The 17531-nt window shown below is 35.7% G+C and overlaps 3 protein-coding genes across 3 annotated transcripts in view; 1 reads left to right on the top strand and 2 right to left on the bottom strand.

The window, feature by feature from the left end:
* Window positions 1-421: 421 nt before the first annotated feature.
* CBG15026 lies at window positions 422-5598 on the top strand (the record flags this gene model as incomplete). Its single annotated transcript, XM_002632788.1, has 8 exons — window positions 422-891; window positions 944-1072; window positions 1188-1272; window positions 1318-1411; window positions 2539-2681; window positions 2923-3219; window positions 4088-4401; window positions 5394-5598. The coding sequence occupies 8 exons, from the start codon at window positions 422-424 to the stop codon at window positions 5596-5598; spliced, it is 1737 nt and encodes a 578-aa protein (XP_002632834.1).
* Window positions 5599-8418: 2820 nt separating this feature from the next.
* On the bottom strand, window positions 8419-8982 carry CBG15025 (the record flags this gene model as incomplete). Its single annotated transcript, XM_002632787.1, has 2 exons — window positions 8419-8675; window positions 8892-8982. 2 exons carry the CDS (start codon window positions 8980-8982, stop codon window positions 8419-8421), a joined length of 348 nt encoding a protein of 115 aa, XP_002632833.1.
* Window positions 8983-11354: 2372 nt separating this feature from the next.
* The window catches only part of Cbr-nstp-6, a gene marked incomplete at both ends in the record, with an annotated part of 7051 nt that continues 874 nt past the window's right edge, over window positions 11355-17531 (bottom strand). Inside the window, 6 exons of the mRNA XM_045245002.1 lie at window positions 11355-11608; window positions 11787-11921; window positions 12802-12933; window positions 12981-13074; window positions 13258-13380; window positions 13425-13563. Of these exons, the coding sequence (XP_045095597.1) occupies window positions 11355-11608; window positions 11787-11921; window positions 12802-12933; window positions 12981-13074; window positions 13258-13380; window positions 13425-13563 (877 nt within the window). The remainder of the gene's footprint in view (window positions 11609-11786; window positions 11922-12801; window positions 12934-12980; window positions 13075-13257; window positions 13381-13424; window positions 13564-17531) is intronic.

Genomic DNA, 17531 nt, shown 5'->3' with positions numbered 1-17531 from the left:
CACAAAGAAAAACGGAAAGACCTGTCGTCCTGGCTGTTTACTGCCCAAGGTTTCGCAATGGGTAAATAAAAAACATTGAGAATTCGAAATTTTTCTAGATAAAAATCAATTTTTCTGGCATTTTCAGCAATAAAATCGAAAGAAATCTTGTTTTTCTAGAATTTTAGCGGTTTTGAAATATTTTTTTTCACCGAAATTCATAAAAATCACCAAATTCAAAGCATCTTCCTTTAATAGATTACGGTTTTCGTGGCGAGGCTCGTTTTACAATTGAATAGCTTGCGGGCTCCTTTGATTTTTCTTCATTTTCTCATAGATTTGTCACCCGAAAATCTCCGATTTTCTATTGAAACTTATCAATTTCTTGCGATTTTTCACCGAAAAATCTTCCTTTTTCGCTGAAATTTCTCATTTTTCAGCCATGCATTTCGTGAAAAAAGTGCCTACCACCGAGCAGGAAAAAGCTGCAAAAGAAAAAGAGCACGCAAAGCGTTCGGCTCAATTTCTTCATGCTCGCGATCGAATCATCGCCAAACGAGACGTCGGAGAGTACGATGATGAGCTTTTGTCGTTGACTCAAGCGATTTTAGAGAAAAATGCCGATATTTATACGTTCTGGAATATTCGAAGAACTGCAATTCAGCAGAGAATTGAAGCGAATGAATTGATTCAGAAGAATCCAGAAATTGGGGAGGAGGAAAAATCGAAAAATGCTCAAAAATTGGAAAATCTGTTGGCAGGAGAGCTGTTTCTGTCCTATGAGTGTATAAAGTCAAACCCAAAATCCTACTCTGCCTGGTACCAACGCGCCTGGGTCCTTCAACGCCAAGTGGCTCCAGATTTCGCCAAAGAGCTGGCTTTGTGTGAGAAAGCGCTTCAGATGGATTGCAGGTTTTTTTGAATTCCCGCCAAATCGAAATTTTCAAAAAATGAGAAATTCCAGAAACTTCCACTGTTGGGACCATCGTCGAATCGTCGCCCGCCTCGCTAACAGAACGGAAGAACAGGAATTAGAATTTTCGAATAAGCTGATTGATGAGAATTTCTCGAATTATAGTGCTTGGCATTATAGGTGAAATTTTGGGAATTAAAAAAAAATGTCAAACATTTTTTTTGGAAAATTTTGAAAAAATAAATGTGTTGAAATTTTGAAATTCTGAAAAATTCTGAAAATATCGTTTTTCCAGATCAATCGCTCTGAAAAACATCCACCGTGATGCGAAAACTGGAGAGACGAAAATCGATGATTCGTTGATTGGTAGTGAGCTTCAGGTAGGTTTGAAAATTGGTCGGGAAATTCAAATTTTGAAATTTCAGAAAGTCAAAAATGCGTTCTATATGGACGCTGAAGATCAGAGTGCGTGGACCTATACTCGTTGGTTGTTGGAGGTTGGCAGTGGGAAGGAATTTCGTGAGTTTAAGAAAAATTTGAAAAAAAATCATTTTTTAGGTTTTCAAGGGATGACTTGTTTAGACTCATTTTGAAGCTCTAAACCTCCAGAATCGGAAAAAATGATATTTCAAAAATTTCAAATTTCGCGCCGAAAAAATCAATTTTTTCGAAATATTCAGAATCCACTAATTCTAGTGTTGTGTTTAGACTCATTTTGAAGCTCTAAACCTCCAGAATCGGAAAAAATGATATTTCAAAAATTTCAAATTTCGCGCCGAAAAAATCAATTTTTTCGAAATATTCAGAATCCACTAATTCTAGTGTTGTGTTTGGGCTCATTTTGAAGCTCCGGACCTTCTAAATATGAATTTTTAACAAAACTTCAGATTTCGGAGGTTTTGAGCTTCAAAATAAGCCTAAACGCGACTGGAATTGGGTGATTTCGAAAATACGAAAAGAAAAGATTTTTTCGGCGCGAAATTCAAAATTTTTGAAATTTCTATGAAATATTCAGATTCATGAGATTGAGAGCTTTAAAACAAGTATAAACAAAACATACTTTGAAAGCAATTATAAAACAATTTCTGAAAAATTTCCGAAAAATTTAACTTTCGCGCCAAAAATGAATTTTATCCAAAATCGTACCAAAATTTATCCGCATTTTCACGTGAAAAATCATAAAAATCAATTTTTAGAATGAAAATTATAAAAATAAATTTTTCACGAAAAAAATTGCCACGCCATGAAACTTTTTAAAACATTTAAAAAATTGAAAATGAAAAATATAGGTCTTCACGTAAATTTTTTTTGGAATTTTCAGATTTTTCAGATTTCGCGTCCCAAAATGACTTAAAATCTTTTTTTTACCTGCCAAATCTCGATTTCCACCGAAAACTCTCACGGCATCGCGGTTGGGAACCTGAAAAACGCGCGCTTCTTCGCACACAAAAGTTGGCTGCGTGCCAGATTCGAAAATTTTGAAACGTGTTTTGAAAAAAACGTGAAATTAAGCGTTGTTGAGTCGCTACTCACCGAAAATCCGCGACGCGACCGCGCTACGCGTCCAAACTTGGCGCGCTTTCCAATTTTTAAATCTAGGTTCTCTTCCGCGAGGCCGTGAAATCTCAAAATTCGATTTTTTGCAGTCCGTCCTGAATCCGCCGCGCCCATCGAACTGATTTCCGCGTCTTTCCATGGAAACAACACGACTTTGGTGTTCTCTCGAGCCGTCACCATTCCATTTTTGCTCACTTTTGTGGATACAAAAGATACGACTAGGTGGAGAGCTGTAAGTCTGAAAAGTCTAGCTGAAAATCGCTGAAAATCTGCAAAAAATTGGCTGAAATCGGTTTTAGAGCTCTAGATTTGCCTGGAAACAAATATTTACCGATTTTGAACGACTTTTAGAGCAATTTTGATATAATTTTAAATTTTGGAATCAATTCTACGAAATTCGAAGTTTTTGAATTTCAATATTTCCTTTTGAATTCCAAAAAAGGTTCGAAATTTCAAATTCCCTCCAATTCCAGTTCTCCTCCACGTCTCCGCACCCAACATCGAGTCGTGTCTGGCAATATCTCTCGGATTCCCCCCTTCGCGTAGTCATTTCCAGTCCAAATGCTGAAAATGTGGAATGGAGTGATTTGAAGGAGAGATATGTGAATAGGCGACGCCTAGAGACCATATACGACGTCGTGGAGACACCAGAACCCGGATATATTCAAGAACTACTTCAGGATTGTCATCAGCTAATCGAGCTGGAGCCAAAAAACAAATGGCCGTTGTATATGAAGACGTTGGTGTTGATGGAGTATCAACCCAATAAGGTAAGGAAAATAGTTTGAATTTCCAGGAAAATTTCATTTTTTGAGAATTTCAAAAAATTCTATATAAAATTCCCACAATTTTTAACGAAAATATGGTATTTTTCACATTTTTGTGAAAAATATAATTTCCCGATTCATGGGAGCCATTCTCATCGTAAAAATAGGTAGCACAGTACCATAGGGACCATATTTACCATAGTTACCGATACCATTACGCCATTAAAATGTACCATTTTTTGTAAAGGTACCATTTTACTATAGTTACCGTACTAACCATACTATCCCATAGTTCCATAGTACCATAGTACCATAGTTAACGTAGTTACTGGTACCATGTTACCATTCATAAAAACCAATTTTCTTGAAGGTACCACTTTACTGTTAACAAAGCACCATTTGACCATAGTTACCATAGCTACCGTAGTACCATTGTCACCAAAAGTAAAATGGTGACAATGGTGACTATGGTAGCAATGGTACCATGGCAACTATGAAAACTATAGAAAACTCAGTAAGCTGGAACTATGGTACCATGATAGTATGGTAACTAAAGTAAGTACGGTATCTTTTCAGAAATACGGTAACTTTCAATGTTAAAGTAGTACCTTTACAAAAAATGGCCCCTGTTGAGGGTGAAGTGGTTCCAGTAACTCTAGTACTAGGATATTTTGGTAACCATGGTAGATATGGTAACTATGGTAACTATGATAGCTATGATAGTGTTTCAGGTATTCACACGTTTTTACGTTTTTTCGCGCTTCCGGCTCTTCAAACAGCTGGCTGGTGCGCCGTCGGCGCGAATCATATTTTCCGCAATTTCGCGTGAAAATTTTTCGAAAGTCTGAATTCGATAAATCTGTTTCTTCAGGCCCACGACGAGATCATCTTCAACCTGAAAACCCTCTCCGATTCCCTGGATTCCAAACGTTCGGAACTCTACAAATCCCTCCTTTCTCGCCAGAAACTCAATCATTCGATTCGTGAGCAATTCGACCGCCTTCTCGGAAATGAACACGATCAATTGGTCGTTCGTTATGCCGAATTGACCAGTTTGGAGGGTGTTGAGTACTTGGCTGGATTGGTTGGAAACGCGGATTTCCAGGGAAATCTATTAAAGGAAATTCATCGAATTGTGCTCCCCAATTTGCATAGTTTGACGATTAGTGAGAATCCAATTGATAGGTAAGATATGGTAAAGTTAGGCCACCATGATAACATCGACTGGAAAACACAGGGTCATTTAAGTCTGAAAAGTCTGAAAAGTCTAAAGAAAAAATTCGAAAAAAATTCCTTCATTAAGAAAAACGGCAATATAGGGTCATTTCTAAACAATGAAAGTTAAAGGTGGGGGGACATGAAAAAAATAATGTTCTCGAAATTTCGTTTAAATATGCCTCTCGAGGAGTTGAACGTGTGGGACGAGGATTGAGGGTGCGGCGCCGCTACCGACTGAGCTACACGGGCAAAGAGAAAGCGGTCGCCCGATTGCATACATAAAGGCGAGGACGACAGCTGTACGCAGAGTGACATTAAGCGTTGTACACCGTCACGGTAGAATGCATACTCTGGCCCCAAAAATCCCCCGTGAAATCTCCTGTCCCCCCACCTTTAATGGCCTGGAAAATTCAACTTGCAGAAAGTTAGGTCATCATTTTGAAATGGCTTAGAAAAACACACCAGGTGTATATCAGGCTGTTTTAAGACTATTTACCATTATGGCCTAGAAAATTCAGTTTGCAAAAGTTAGGCCAGCATGTTAAAATGACCTAGAACTGGTCTGATATTCACCTTGCGTGTTTTTCAGTAATTTTAAAGTGGTGGCCCAACTTTTTCAAGTTGAGTTTTCTAGGCCACCAAGGTTTATAGCCTAGAAATAGTCTAATATTTGCATGGTGCGGTTTCTAGACCAATTACCATATTGGCCTAAAAAATCAATTTGCAAAAGTTAGGCCAGCATGTTAAAATGACCTGGCAAGCCCCTGGTATGTTTTCTAGCTCATTTTGAAATAATGGTCGAACTTTCGCAAGTTGGGTTTTCTAGACCACCACGTTAAAATGGCTTTAAAAACTCACTGGATAATTATAGGGTCATTTCTAAACCTTAAAAGTTAGTGGCCTAGAAAAATCAATTTGTAAAAGTTAGGCCACCGAGAACCCCAATTTTTCTATTCCAGCCTCTCGCCATCGCCATCTTTATCCCATTTGACATTCCTCTCAATTGCCGGAACTCAAATCTCCACCGTTCAATCCGTAATGCCATTCTTCCAAACCACCCCCTCACTGGATCGTCTTCTTTTCGCAGAGACTCCGTTGGTCGAGAAAACGGAAGAATTGAGAGCTCAACTTCCTGGCGTTCGTCTCATTCCACATTGGCTCTGAATAATTTTTGACTGAAATTCTTAATTCACTTAAATGTTCTTATATCGATATTTGATCCTACTATTTTCATGTACTATGAGTATTATTATCCTGTGTTAAAGGTGGTGTGCGGTGAAAAATTTTATTGCTTTATTTTGTGCAGAAATTTATGTAGATCCCCATAAAAATAAAGAAAAAATTCGAAAAAAATTCCTTCATTGAGAAAAACGGCATCGAAAAGTCAAAGTGGGAACCGGTGGCCTAGCGGCCAGGTGTGAGTTTTCTAGGCCAACTGCCAGTAAAAGCGCGCGAAATTCAAATTTTTATTGATTTTCAGTGTTTTCTCTAATGTTTTTTTGAAAGAGTTCAAAGTTTTTTCGTTAATTTCCTACATGGTGTGTAAAAAAACCTGACAAAAATCTGAGCAAACACTGAAAATCAATAAAAATTCAAATTTCTCGCGCTTTTACCGGCAGTTGGCCTAGAAAACTCACACCTGGCCGCTAGGCCACCGGTTCCCTCTTTGACTTTTCGATTCTGTTTTTCTCAATGAAGGAATTTTTTTGAACTTTTTCTTTATTTTTATGGGAATCTGAATTTCTGCACAAAATAAAGCAATAAAATTATTCACCGAACACCACCTTTAAAATGAAGTATTGGATTTGGTGCTTTTAAGGATTAAAAATCCCCAAAAGTAAACATTTTGAATAAAAATGGAAAATTCAGAAATGGAAATAACCGGAACATCAACTTCGAAGAAAAATTTAAAATGAAATAGAATATGGGCAACAGTAAAAAATTGATTGTAATTTTCCAAGAATTTCGAAAGGATTCCATCAAACAAGCGTTTTTCAAAAGCGCAATGTCATGGAAGAACAATTGTTCTAGTCCGCGGACCACAAATTTAAAATTTAGCTTTTTTTTTAATTCTCCGATTTTTACTTTTTTTTTCACTATTTTTTGCTTAATTTTCAGATAACTTTCAAAAAGAAAGATCCCCGAAGAAAGAACTTTAAAAAAAAAGAAAATTGCGGGCCGCAGACTAGAAAACGAACGTTGGAATAAGCTAAATACACCAAAGATCATTTACCGAACAAAAGATAATTGCGAAACAAGCACTTTTAAAATTTCGAATAAATATCAAACTTATGAAACTGAAACTTTTTGTTTGAATAGGAAAATTGGTTTTCTTTTACTTCTCAAGTCAGAAAGGTGCTTTTTGAAATCGGAATAATGTTTCTATTGTCTATTCAAAATAATCGCGCGGGTGAACGAGTGAAAAAACGTGTAGAGAGTTTTCAAACCTGTAGAGACGCTGTAGAGACGCAGACATTTTTACTCGTTCACTCGCGCGATTATTTTGAATAGACAATAGTTCATAAAAATTCGTAACAAATTTTAGTCAAAACATACAAAATTTTCTAGGTTTTTGATGATAAAAGATTTTACGATTTTCTCGTTTTTTCCACCGGAAATGGTTGGAAAATAGACATTTTGTTCGAAAATTGACGGAAACGATGTCGAATTCTTTCGGAAACATTTCAAGCGTTCCTGATTCAGCGATACATGTTAAATGATAAGAGTAACACATCAATGATAAGAGAAACACACATTCTCAGTTGTGATAATTCTAACTTTAACCTTCTCTGTTTTAATGAAGGTAACTTTGGGGACACAAAGAAAATTGAAAGATTTATGGGTTCGAAAAAGATTAAAGAGTACCACGCCGAGGGGGTTCAATGATTTAGGAATTTACAAATTTGGGAGCAAAAACAAAATCCTTGTTATGTCCTTATGGTGGCTATGAGACGAGGTTCAACTAAGAGTTTATTTACATAGAGAGAACCATTTAATACAGAGTTCAATAAGCTTATATAGGCAGTTTTATCGCCACGTAGATCTGAGGGTTGACATCATCCAGACAGTTCACGCCACAACAATCCTGGAAGAAACAAAGTTGGAAATTCGCCCACCACTGTCTAGAGGACTTTTTCTTCCATCCCATAGAACTTTGAAAAAAATCTGAGTTTTTATACCGCTTCTTTTTCACTTCGGTATTTCATTCTGCTTTTTCCCAATTAAAACAACGAAAATCGAGTTTTTATTCCAAAAAACATTTACAGGAATTACCACACGACCTTCAAATAATTTCGATTTTCTGAAACTTTTTTGAAATCCTTTTTTTTGAATCCTCAGTTTTGTAGTTGTTTCATCATTACACAGAGAACTATTACAATTTCTAATGCTCTAAACAAATATCAAACGTGTGAAACAGACTTTTTTATCATTACAAACATTTCTTTTTTGACTTCTCAAATCAGAATTGTTTGTAATGTTCCAGAAAAAAATTTAGAGCTATTGAGTCAATTTTTCAAACAGAATTTTTATATTCCAAATATTTCCCTAATACTAACTATGATCGATTGACCACAATGTCAGTTTCGTTCAGAAATCAAAACTTTGAAACATTAATTTCATTTTTTTCAACTTTCAAAACTAAAAATTTTTTAAAAAATCGTTTATTAATTTTTCCAAAATGTAAACCCATTTGTTTTCCGAGACAATACCCGTACCTAAAATTGGCATCCGAAAGATACATAAAATCACGATTAAATTATCAATTAAATTAATTTATAACAATTCAAAACTGGTAATATAACTTTGACACAACTTATCCGAATTCCTGTAGAAGATAACAAAAATGGTCAACTAAGAAAATATTTCGAACATTATGGAAAACATGTTATTAGTTGACAACTTTTTGATATCTTTAAGGGGAAATGAGATAAATTGTGTAAACGTTGAGAGCCCTTCAATTGCAGGTAGTTATCATAAAAAGCTCTAAATACTAAGTGCCGCTACTTTCTCCTCTCCAACAGCTCCAAAAATGTGATCTTCTTCATCTTCAACGTCATCTGAAGATATTTTTAAAAATTCCTCTTCTTGTTGTTCCAGTTTATGATAAGCTGATAAAGTGGGCGGAGTCGCGGGGAACAGAGAATACACAACGACTGATGACGTCACCAGTAGAAATCCAAAAATGAGATGAAGAGTTAGAAGACGTTCTCCGAGGAAGATGGAGACCAGGGATGTTAGTCCTGAAAATGGTTTTTGTCTAGTTATGGAAATTTCTTGAAACTAATTGTAAGAAAAAACGTTTTCTGTTTCGATTAATTTTCAATACAGGTTCGAAAATATTGTAGCGACCAACGATGGGCTTTTAGCATTAAAGTATTCTTTTAAGAAATTTTAACAGATACCATTTTCTCAATTTCTCAATACAGCGCATTTGCTTGTTAAATAAACTGACCTACCTATGGCTATGGATTGGCAATATGTCTTCATCACATTTTCAGCGTATTTCATCACGGGGAATCCAGAAAAAGCCAAAACATTTGGGACCATCCTTCAAACATTCCACCTGTAAAAAATACTGGTATTTTTTACTTTCTCAAAATTCCAACATTTCCGGTTTCAAAGTTTTTGTGTTTTCTTACTATTATAGCAACTTTGATCGCATACGTAAGCGAGCGAAATTTATTGAAAATCTATTTTCATAAAAATTAATGTCTCGAAAAGAATGTAAAAATTTCGACTTCACAAATTGAGTTGCTAATAATACTGTTTTGCTATTAGAAAAACTTTGGAATACTGAAAAACTAACTCAAAAAATGTATAAAAAGCTTTCAATTTTGACCCAATTTATTATGGTTGCTATGGGAGATACCAAGAAGTTATCCACTAACAGAATGTTTATCAGAATATCGAAAATATTTTATCAGTTGAATACTTTTTGTTATCTTTCACAGGAACCGAGATAAATTGGCTTACAGTTGATGGTTCGGTTTTTGGGTATGAATTTTCGAAACAAAAATTGAAAAACTACAAAAATCATCAATTCCTGAAATCTTTTAGGAAATGTGAGAAAAGTTTCACTTCTTTGTAAATTCACACTAAAAATTGCTTTTGCTGATATTTTCAAGAATTTCTCAAAACTTCCAGTTTTCAGAATATTTTAAAATTCACAGAGGAACAAGTTCAGCAATTCGTTGGGATAGAGAGTTTCACTTAAAATTATGAATGAAGCGAATTTATTGAAATTCTGCAATTTTTAAAATAAAAACTGATGTTTAGAAGAGAATGTGAAATTTCGATTTAACAAATTCGCCTTCGCGCCCCCGTAGCTCAGCCGGTAGCGGTGCTGTACCCCTGAGCTGTCCAGAATGAGTTCAACTCCTCATGGGGTTCGCTAGGCAAAATATCAGGAAAACTTTTTTTATGCCTGGCCTCCTTTAAACATTTTCATCAATGCAATTTTCACATCCCAATAACAGCAGCTACGCTTTTTAAGTAACGGTGGTTTTTGTTTCAAATAAAATTGGCCTACGATAACACGATAACAAGGAAACGACTGGAGGAAGCAGGCGTGACGGCAAGCCATCACACTTTAAGAAGAGGATCAGCGAACGAACTGCAGTTCAGAGGACTATCAATCGAAGAAATCGAAGCAAGAGGTCGTTGAAGATCGAACCAAGGGTTTCTCCGGTATCTTCAGGACAACCCATCGGCCCAAGGATTCAAAGTGGAAGAGTTACCAGAGGAGGAGTCGGAAGACGAAGGTCTATCCCGTTTGGAGAGGGAAATTTAATGATTAATAATTTTACTCAATTGATTATTCCTCTCTTTTTTTAGTTAATTCGTTGTTGTTAACTCGTTTTTCTGTTGATTTAACCATTATATATCCACTTCTAGTTAGTCCCTCTATAAGAGTTATGTTCTACTAAGAGTCTTAGCTACCTTGTTTAGCAACCTTATCATGTTCTATCATATTTACAGTTAATTAAACTGATCCTGATTGATCAGTCACACCACTTGCTCTTTCAACACACCAAAAGCAATTCAAATAAATCTGTATAATTAGTATGTTTTGTTGGTTTCTTTTTCTAAATTTTAGGTAGGAGTTCTAGCGGGGGACCAGAGAAAACGAATTCTTCTTGATACGGTAGCCCCCCGGCAGTGGTAGCCCCCCGGCAGTGTGCCTTATCGGTAGCCCCCCGGCAGTGTGCCTTATCGACAAATGATTTGTCGACAAACGCCCTTTTCGACAAATTTATCGAAAAATTTACCGGTAAATTTATCGAAAAATTACCGACAAATTGTCGATAAAAACAACATTTATCGACAATTTGTCGATAAATTTGTCGATAAAAATGCTGTTGGTCGACAATTTACCGAGAAATTTATCGACAAATTGTCGACAAAAATTTCTATGAACCGCCGGAATTACTTGTAAAAAAATTATATATAATATTTATTGTGTTCCCGAGAGAATTCAAGAGCAATTTCGTCAGTTTGCAAGCATAATTTTTCATATTCCAGCTGATTTTGAGCAATCGCAAAATCTGAAAATCGTAAAACCGCACTTCTTAAAATTGTCTCATGTTGTTTTTCAAACACTCTAATTGTTTAATTACTTGAAAAATATATTAACCAAATTTTTAACATTTGTCAGAAATCAAACATTTGAAACATTAAAATTTATGTTTTCCATTTTCAAAACCAACACTTTCAAAAAAACGTTTATTAATTTTTCAAAAGTTTAAACCCATTTGTTTTCAAAGAAAATACCCGTGCCTGAAATTGGCAACCGAAAAAGATAAATAAAATCACAATTAAATTATCACAGAATCAAGTTAGATATAACAATTGAAAACTAGTAAAATAAAGCGTGTCAAAGATAGGGGCTCTTCTATTACAAGGTAGTTCCCATAAAAGCTCTAAATACTAAGTGCCGCTACTTTCTCCTCTCCAACAGCTCCAAAAATTTTATCTTCTTCATCTTCAACGTCATCTGAAGATATCAGAAGTTCCTCTTCTTGTTGTTCCAGTTTATGATACGCAGATAAAGTGGGCGGAGTCGCGGGGAACAGAGAATACACAACGACTGATGACGTCACCAGAAGAACTCCAAAAATGAGATGAAGAGTTAGAAGACGTTCTCCGAGGAAGATGGAGACCAGGGATGTTAGTCCTGAAAATGGTTTTGAGTTCTCGAAAAAAAAATGTTGTGTTTCAAACGCTTTTCAATTCAAATCAAACAATTTTGCAGCAATAAAAAAGGGATTTCACAAGTTATCTACTCTCTTCAACATACTTTAACACCGTCTTCTCAATTTGTCTATAGAGCGCATTTGCCCTGAAAAACTTACCTATGGCAATAGATTGACAATATGTCTTCATCACATTATCAGCGTATTTCATCACTAATGAAATACACAAACCGCCGATGGAATTGAGAATTGTGACAAGCCAAACCATTTGGGACCATCCTTCAAACATTCGACCTGCAAAAAATTTTGATATTTTCAAGAGTTTGGTTGTTTTTCAATTTCGAAGTTTTCCGGTTTCAGATTATTTGTAATTTTCTCAGATCAATTTTTCTCATTTTCAATTGTTTTCGGCTCTGCATATCTTTTTAAAATTGTACAGCGCGTTTACAATTTGTTGAAAAGCTGAAAGTTTTTACAAAAATTAATGTTTCGAAGAGCATGTAAAAATTTCAATTCGAAAAATTTAGTTGGTAATCAGTCCATTTCGTATAAAAATTTTTTATCACTGTGGAATATTGAAAACTTGTTTAAAAAGGGTTATCAATTTTGATCCAAGTTATCTTGGTTGCTATGGAAGATATCAAAACGTGGTCAACTGATAAAAAGTTTATCATAATACCGAATATATTTTATCAGTTGAGCTCTTCTTGATATCTTTTTAATTGGCTCAAAGTTGGTGCTTAGGTTTTAAGGCACGAATTTCGGACAAATTGAAAAACAACAAGACCATCAATTCCGGAAATCTTATAAGAATTGTTTGAAAAGTTTTTCTTTTTTGATATTTCACACTATAAAAATTGTCGCTTCAAAAATTCTAGAACCTTCTGGAAGTTTTCAGTGATGAATCGACGAATTCTAGTTTTCCCTTTTCCAGGAATCACAGTTTGTCCGTATATCTTTGTGAAACCAATTTTGAAGTCACGATTTTTCCAAAATTTCCAGATATTATTATTTTTTTTTTACAGTTTCAAAATCCCCATTTCAACTTTTTTTTTCGAATCAATGTATTCTTAGATTCCTATGCTAAGGTTGCAATTTTTATATTCGGATGCAATTTTAAAAATTGAGAAGTTGCTCGAAAATGTATATCTAATACACATAATTTAATGCTTACCCTGTACAACCGCCTCTCCATCCGTCGTCATCATTGTGATTCCCGCAAAAATCAGCGTCAAAATCGATAATCGAATATTCTGCATCCAAACGTCGGCCGACGAGTTTTTGAGCATTTTTTCAAAGTAGACACCTAAACATTTTTAACTTTGTAAAATTCGATGGAGCGAATTTCCTCACCTGCGAATGCACTCGTCCAGCACATTCCAATAACAGCAGCAACGCCAATCCAGTACGTTCCAGCAATTTCTTTATGTGAATTTGATTTGTCCAACTGTAAAAAGTGTTATTTTTTCAGCTTAATTATCTCAGCTCCCACAAGAGATATCAACAATCTGTCAACTGATAAAATGTTGTTCATAATATCAAACTTATTTTCATAGTTTACACATTTTTGATATCTTTCATAGGAACCGAGATTATTGAGCTCAAAAATAGAGCGCAATTGCTCACCGACCTGTACAGTAGCCACACCAATTAGTGCCATAACTTGAGCTCCCCATTGGTACCATGACAGTTTCTTATTCAATAAACACACTGATAAAGCAGCTGTCGTCAGAATTCGAAGTTGGAGTGTAACCTGAAACGTTGATTTGAAAAAAGTTGTCAATGGAGCAAACTTACTGAATAAGTCGTAGGGTCAATATTCGCTAGCGCGATGTAGTACAAGTTATTTTGAATCGCATATACTACTGCTGGAACTGCAACTTTCAGCGTTTCGATTCGATTCTTCCAAATGTTTTTGTGAAGTTCGTGGGTGGTTCTGTAAATATTTCTGAATGGTTTAGAAATAGCAAGAATCTTAAATTTTCAATCGGTTAACAACAGTTTTGAAACTGAAAAAAATTTCACTTAATATTTTACTAGAAGTTGATAATTTTCCCGAAAATTATTATTGCCGTTTCAAAAACTTAAAGGAGGCCAGACATGAAAAATTTCAGAGTTCTAGTTTTTTGCATACTTGTAACGGGCCGGGCCGGGCTTGTCATTTCACTAGTTTCGAAATTTTCAAAAAACACATAAGGGGGGACCCTTATGTGATTTTTTTCGACCAAAAAAATTTTTTTCGAGTTTTTCGATCTTTTTTGACCAGACAGACAAACAATCCGAAATACGAAAAAAAATGGACAAAATTATATTGAGAGCTCAAAATTTGGCTCAAAAATACAGAATTTTTGACACCGGGCCTTGAAAATTTCCTCAGATCCGGCCCGGGCCCGGGCCCGGGCTTTGGCGGGCCGGCCCGGAATTTTACAAGTATGGTTTTTTGATATATGACACAGTACGGTCAGAAAATATGTATGGCCATCCAACCAGAACTCCATTTTGCCGTAAAAGCGAGAACGCGAACATTCTTCCAAGCGGCGGGTTTGATTCCCATCTGTCCGTTTTCGTTTTTTTTCTGTTTTCATGCGGCGACATCATGGAATGACAGAATAATGACAAAAAGTCTGGAATTATCGCCTTACATTGAAGAAATCTAGTGTACACTAAAAATAATAAATGCTCGTCAAGTAACGCGCATTGGGTCGCAATCACACGATTTTCCGTCAGAATACATGATCTCGCTCCAAGAAAACTCCGTAGACTTTCGTGTCTGGTCTCCTTTAACTTGAATCAGGTAACTAAAATAACAACGATGGTTTAACGGGAACACATCATCACGGAACGGAACCGATTTTTAATTTTCCACTTATTTTCCCCTAACACCTATTGCCAGTCAACTTTAGATGCCTACAAAACGTAGTAGTTTCTGTTGAATAAGATTGAAATGTTTTAGTACAGGTGTACTAAACAAAAATAGAGCTTCATATATGTAGTAGACAACTTTATTTAAATAAATTCATCTAAAGGAGATATACCGCATAAAAGTGTCACGACTCTAAACTTTGTTACATGGTTGTTTGGACAAATTCGTGCAAAAAAGTTGTCAACAACAAAATTGAAGATCCATTTTTGTTAAGCGGAACTGTCGATTTTCAGACTCGTCCAACAGAATCTATATTTTTGGCATTTATAGAATTTATCAATGAAAAATGATTGAATGCGCATAGAAGGACGTATCGAAATAGTGAAGAAAACGAAACCAATTAGGGGTAAAGAAAGCATTCACTGATCATTTTATGAGGGAACAGTTTTAAGTAAAATACAAGAATAAAAGTAAAAAGTATTAAAAATCCCGCTTTGAATTTGAATGTGTTGTATCTGTCTAACCGCACTTTTTCTGTCAAAGTCGATAACTACATTGATTCATCTTCCTTCCCGGTTCCCTCTGGTGTTCCGCAAGGATCAGTGGTTGGACCTCTCCTTTTCATCATTTTCATTAATGATCTTCTTGAAAGTATCACCACTGGTCTCCACTTCTCTGCTTTTGCTGACGACATAAAACTCTATTCCCAAGATCCCTTCCTTCTAGAATCTGGAATTAACACTATAGATACCTGGGCCACTAACAATAAGCTTCCTCTAGCTCATACAAAGACTTCTCTTCTACACCTTGGTTCAAGAAACAAGCACGCCCCCCTCTTCATCTCCTCCTCAGCTATTGAGTCTTCTGACAATATTCGTGATCTAGGACTTATTACCGACTCCAAACTTAAGTTCACCCAACACATAAACAAATCGGTTGCTGTTTCACTTCTCCGGTCCAAACAACTTTTGAAATCTTTCAAATCCTCCAACCCCTCATTCTACCTTCACTTATTCAGAACCTACGTACTCCCCTCTCTTGAGTACTGTTCAGTAATTTATTCTCCTTCCCCCAATTCCAAACTCTCTCAAAAACTCGAATCCTCACTCCGTTTCTTCACCCGTAAAGTCTTCCAGAAATGCAATATCTCATACTCTTCTTATCAAGATCGTCTTTCCCAACTTGACCTCTTCTCTATCAGACATCGTAGACTTAAATCTAAACTTATGCTTCTTTACAAAATGATTAGTGACGCCTCTTATATGCCAGAATTATCCTCTTTCTTAAGAATTTTCGACTGTCCTAGGAGACCTATGACCCTTATTCTCTCAGATAAATGTTCCGATGACTTCTTTTTCACCACCGCCCCTATTTGGAATGCAATTGTAAGGAATACTCCCCAATTTTTAACTCCCGGTCAATTTTCTACCTTAATCCGATCCTCCATCACCCGGTTTTAGTTTTCAGCTTACCTTTTCCCTTTTTTTTCAATATCTTGCCAACCTTACATGTATACCATTTTCTTCCCCATTCTCTAGGTTCATCTCGTTAGGGATTTTATATAGAACTCCCGTTATAACTTTTGTGCCATATTTTCTTCTGATCAATAAATTATCAATTATGAAAGTTGTGATGAAAATTTTTTTGAAGTAAACGTTCCGATAATCTTTGGTCCAAAATTTTTCTTCGTTTTCACATTCTCTATATTTCATTGCTTCATTCGAAATGAAGCAATGTTATCCATGAACAGCTTTTCTGTCAAAAAAAATCCGGTATATAGTTTCGATGCGTTACAATTATGAGAAAAACTACACAGAAAACTTCGCAAAAAAAAGTGAAGTCCTAAAATTCGAAAATTCGAAAACTACTGTTTTAGTGGAGTACTATGTTCATTGGTAGTTCCTAAAAGTAATGATTGGTTCGCCGGTATAATTCGCATCGAATAACATTCTATTAAAAGAATAAAAAGAAGTTCTGAAAATTTGGAAAAAAAATCTTTTTTTAAAAATCAGTGTTTCAGTTACCGTAAAACCTGTATTTGAAGGGCCGGCCTTTCTATTTTTCATGGGATCCCTTCTATTGGAAGGGCATAATTTTTCAGTGATAATTTCGTTTTTCTACTAAAAACCTATTACAATTTCTACATAAAAAAGCAAAAACACCAATATTGTCGAATTTTAAAAAAGCTGGCACCTGAAAATTTCGCGGGCGCCGTTCGTGTCGATTTACCAGGCCTCGTCCTTGAATCCGCCATTGTATTAAACGAAATTAATTTCTTTGAATTTAGTGGGATTTTCTCATTAAAATTCAGATTTCTTGGTAAAATTTTGATAGCTGGAATGTCTAGAATTTTTCAAATCGAAAACGGCATGCTTGATTGCGAAAATTGCGCGAACGAGAGAAACATCTGTATTAGAGCCACGGCATTCAAATTCTCAAGTGGCAGTATTTTTAAAAATCCTACAGTCTTTCAATCAAAAGAACGAAAAAAAAACGGCTGAATACCAAAGGAGCTAATCAAAGGGTCACTTTAATTAGAAGGGGTACTACAAATAGAGGGGCCCTTCAAATAGAGGGAGCACTTCTATTTTTCGTGAGGTCTCTAGGGGGGCACTTCAATTAGAGGGGCCCTTCAATTTCAGGGGCCCTTCTAATACAGGTTTTACGGTATCTGTAATAGTCTAGTAAACGAATTTCTAATCATTAATCTCGCAATGTAACAACCTCATTGAACACAAAACTGAATGTTTCAACTAGTTTTAATTAAAAAATCATTTGAAATAAAAATAATTTATTTCTGTTGTTTCGAGCCTGTTTGCCGCGCCTCCGGCGCTTCAAACAGCTGGCTGGTGCGCCTTCGGCGCAATTAACTTATTTATTTTACTGTTTGTCGTTTCGCTCCTCTCTCTATTTTTTATAGGGTCACGTCAATTTATATTACGGGTTTATTCAGGGAGTCGGCAAAAAAGGAAAAAAAAACTCCGCCAAAACTCGGAGAGTGTTCGAATCTGGCTGAAACTTTGGGGAAAAATGGAGAAAAC

Source organism: Caenorhabditis briggsae, assembly GCF_000004555.2.
Source record: "Caenorhabditis briggsae complete genome, chrIV, whole genome shotgun sequence".
Classification (NCBI taxonomy): domain Eukaryota; kingdom Metazoa; phylum Nematoda; class Chromadorea; order Rhabditida; family Rhabditidae; genus Caenorhabditis; species Caenorhabditis briggsae.
The sequence above is the reverse complement of the archived record's forward strand: the minus strand, read 5'-3'. Positions and strand labels throughout refer to the sequence as shown.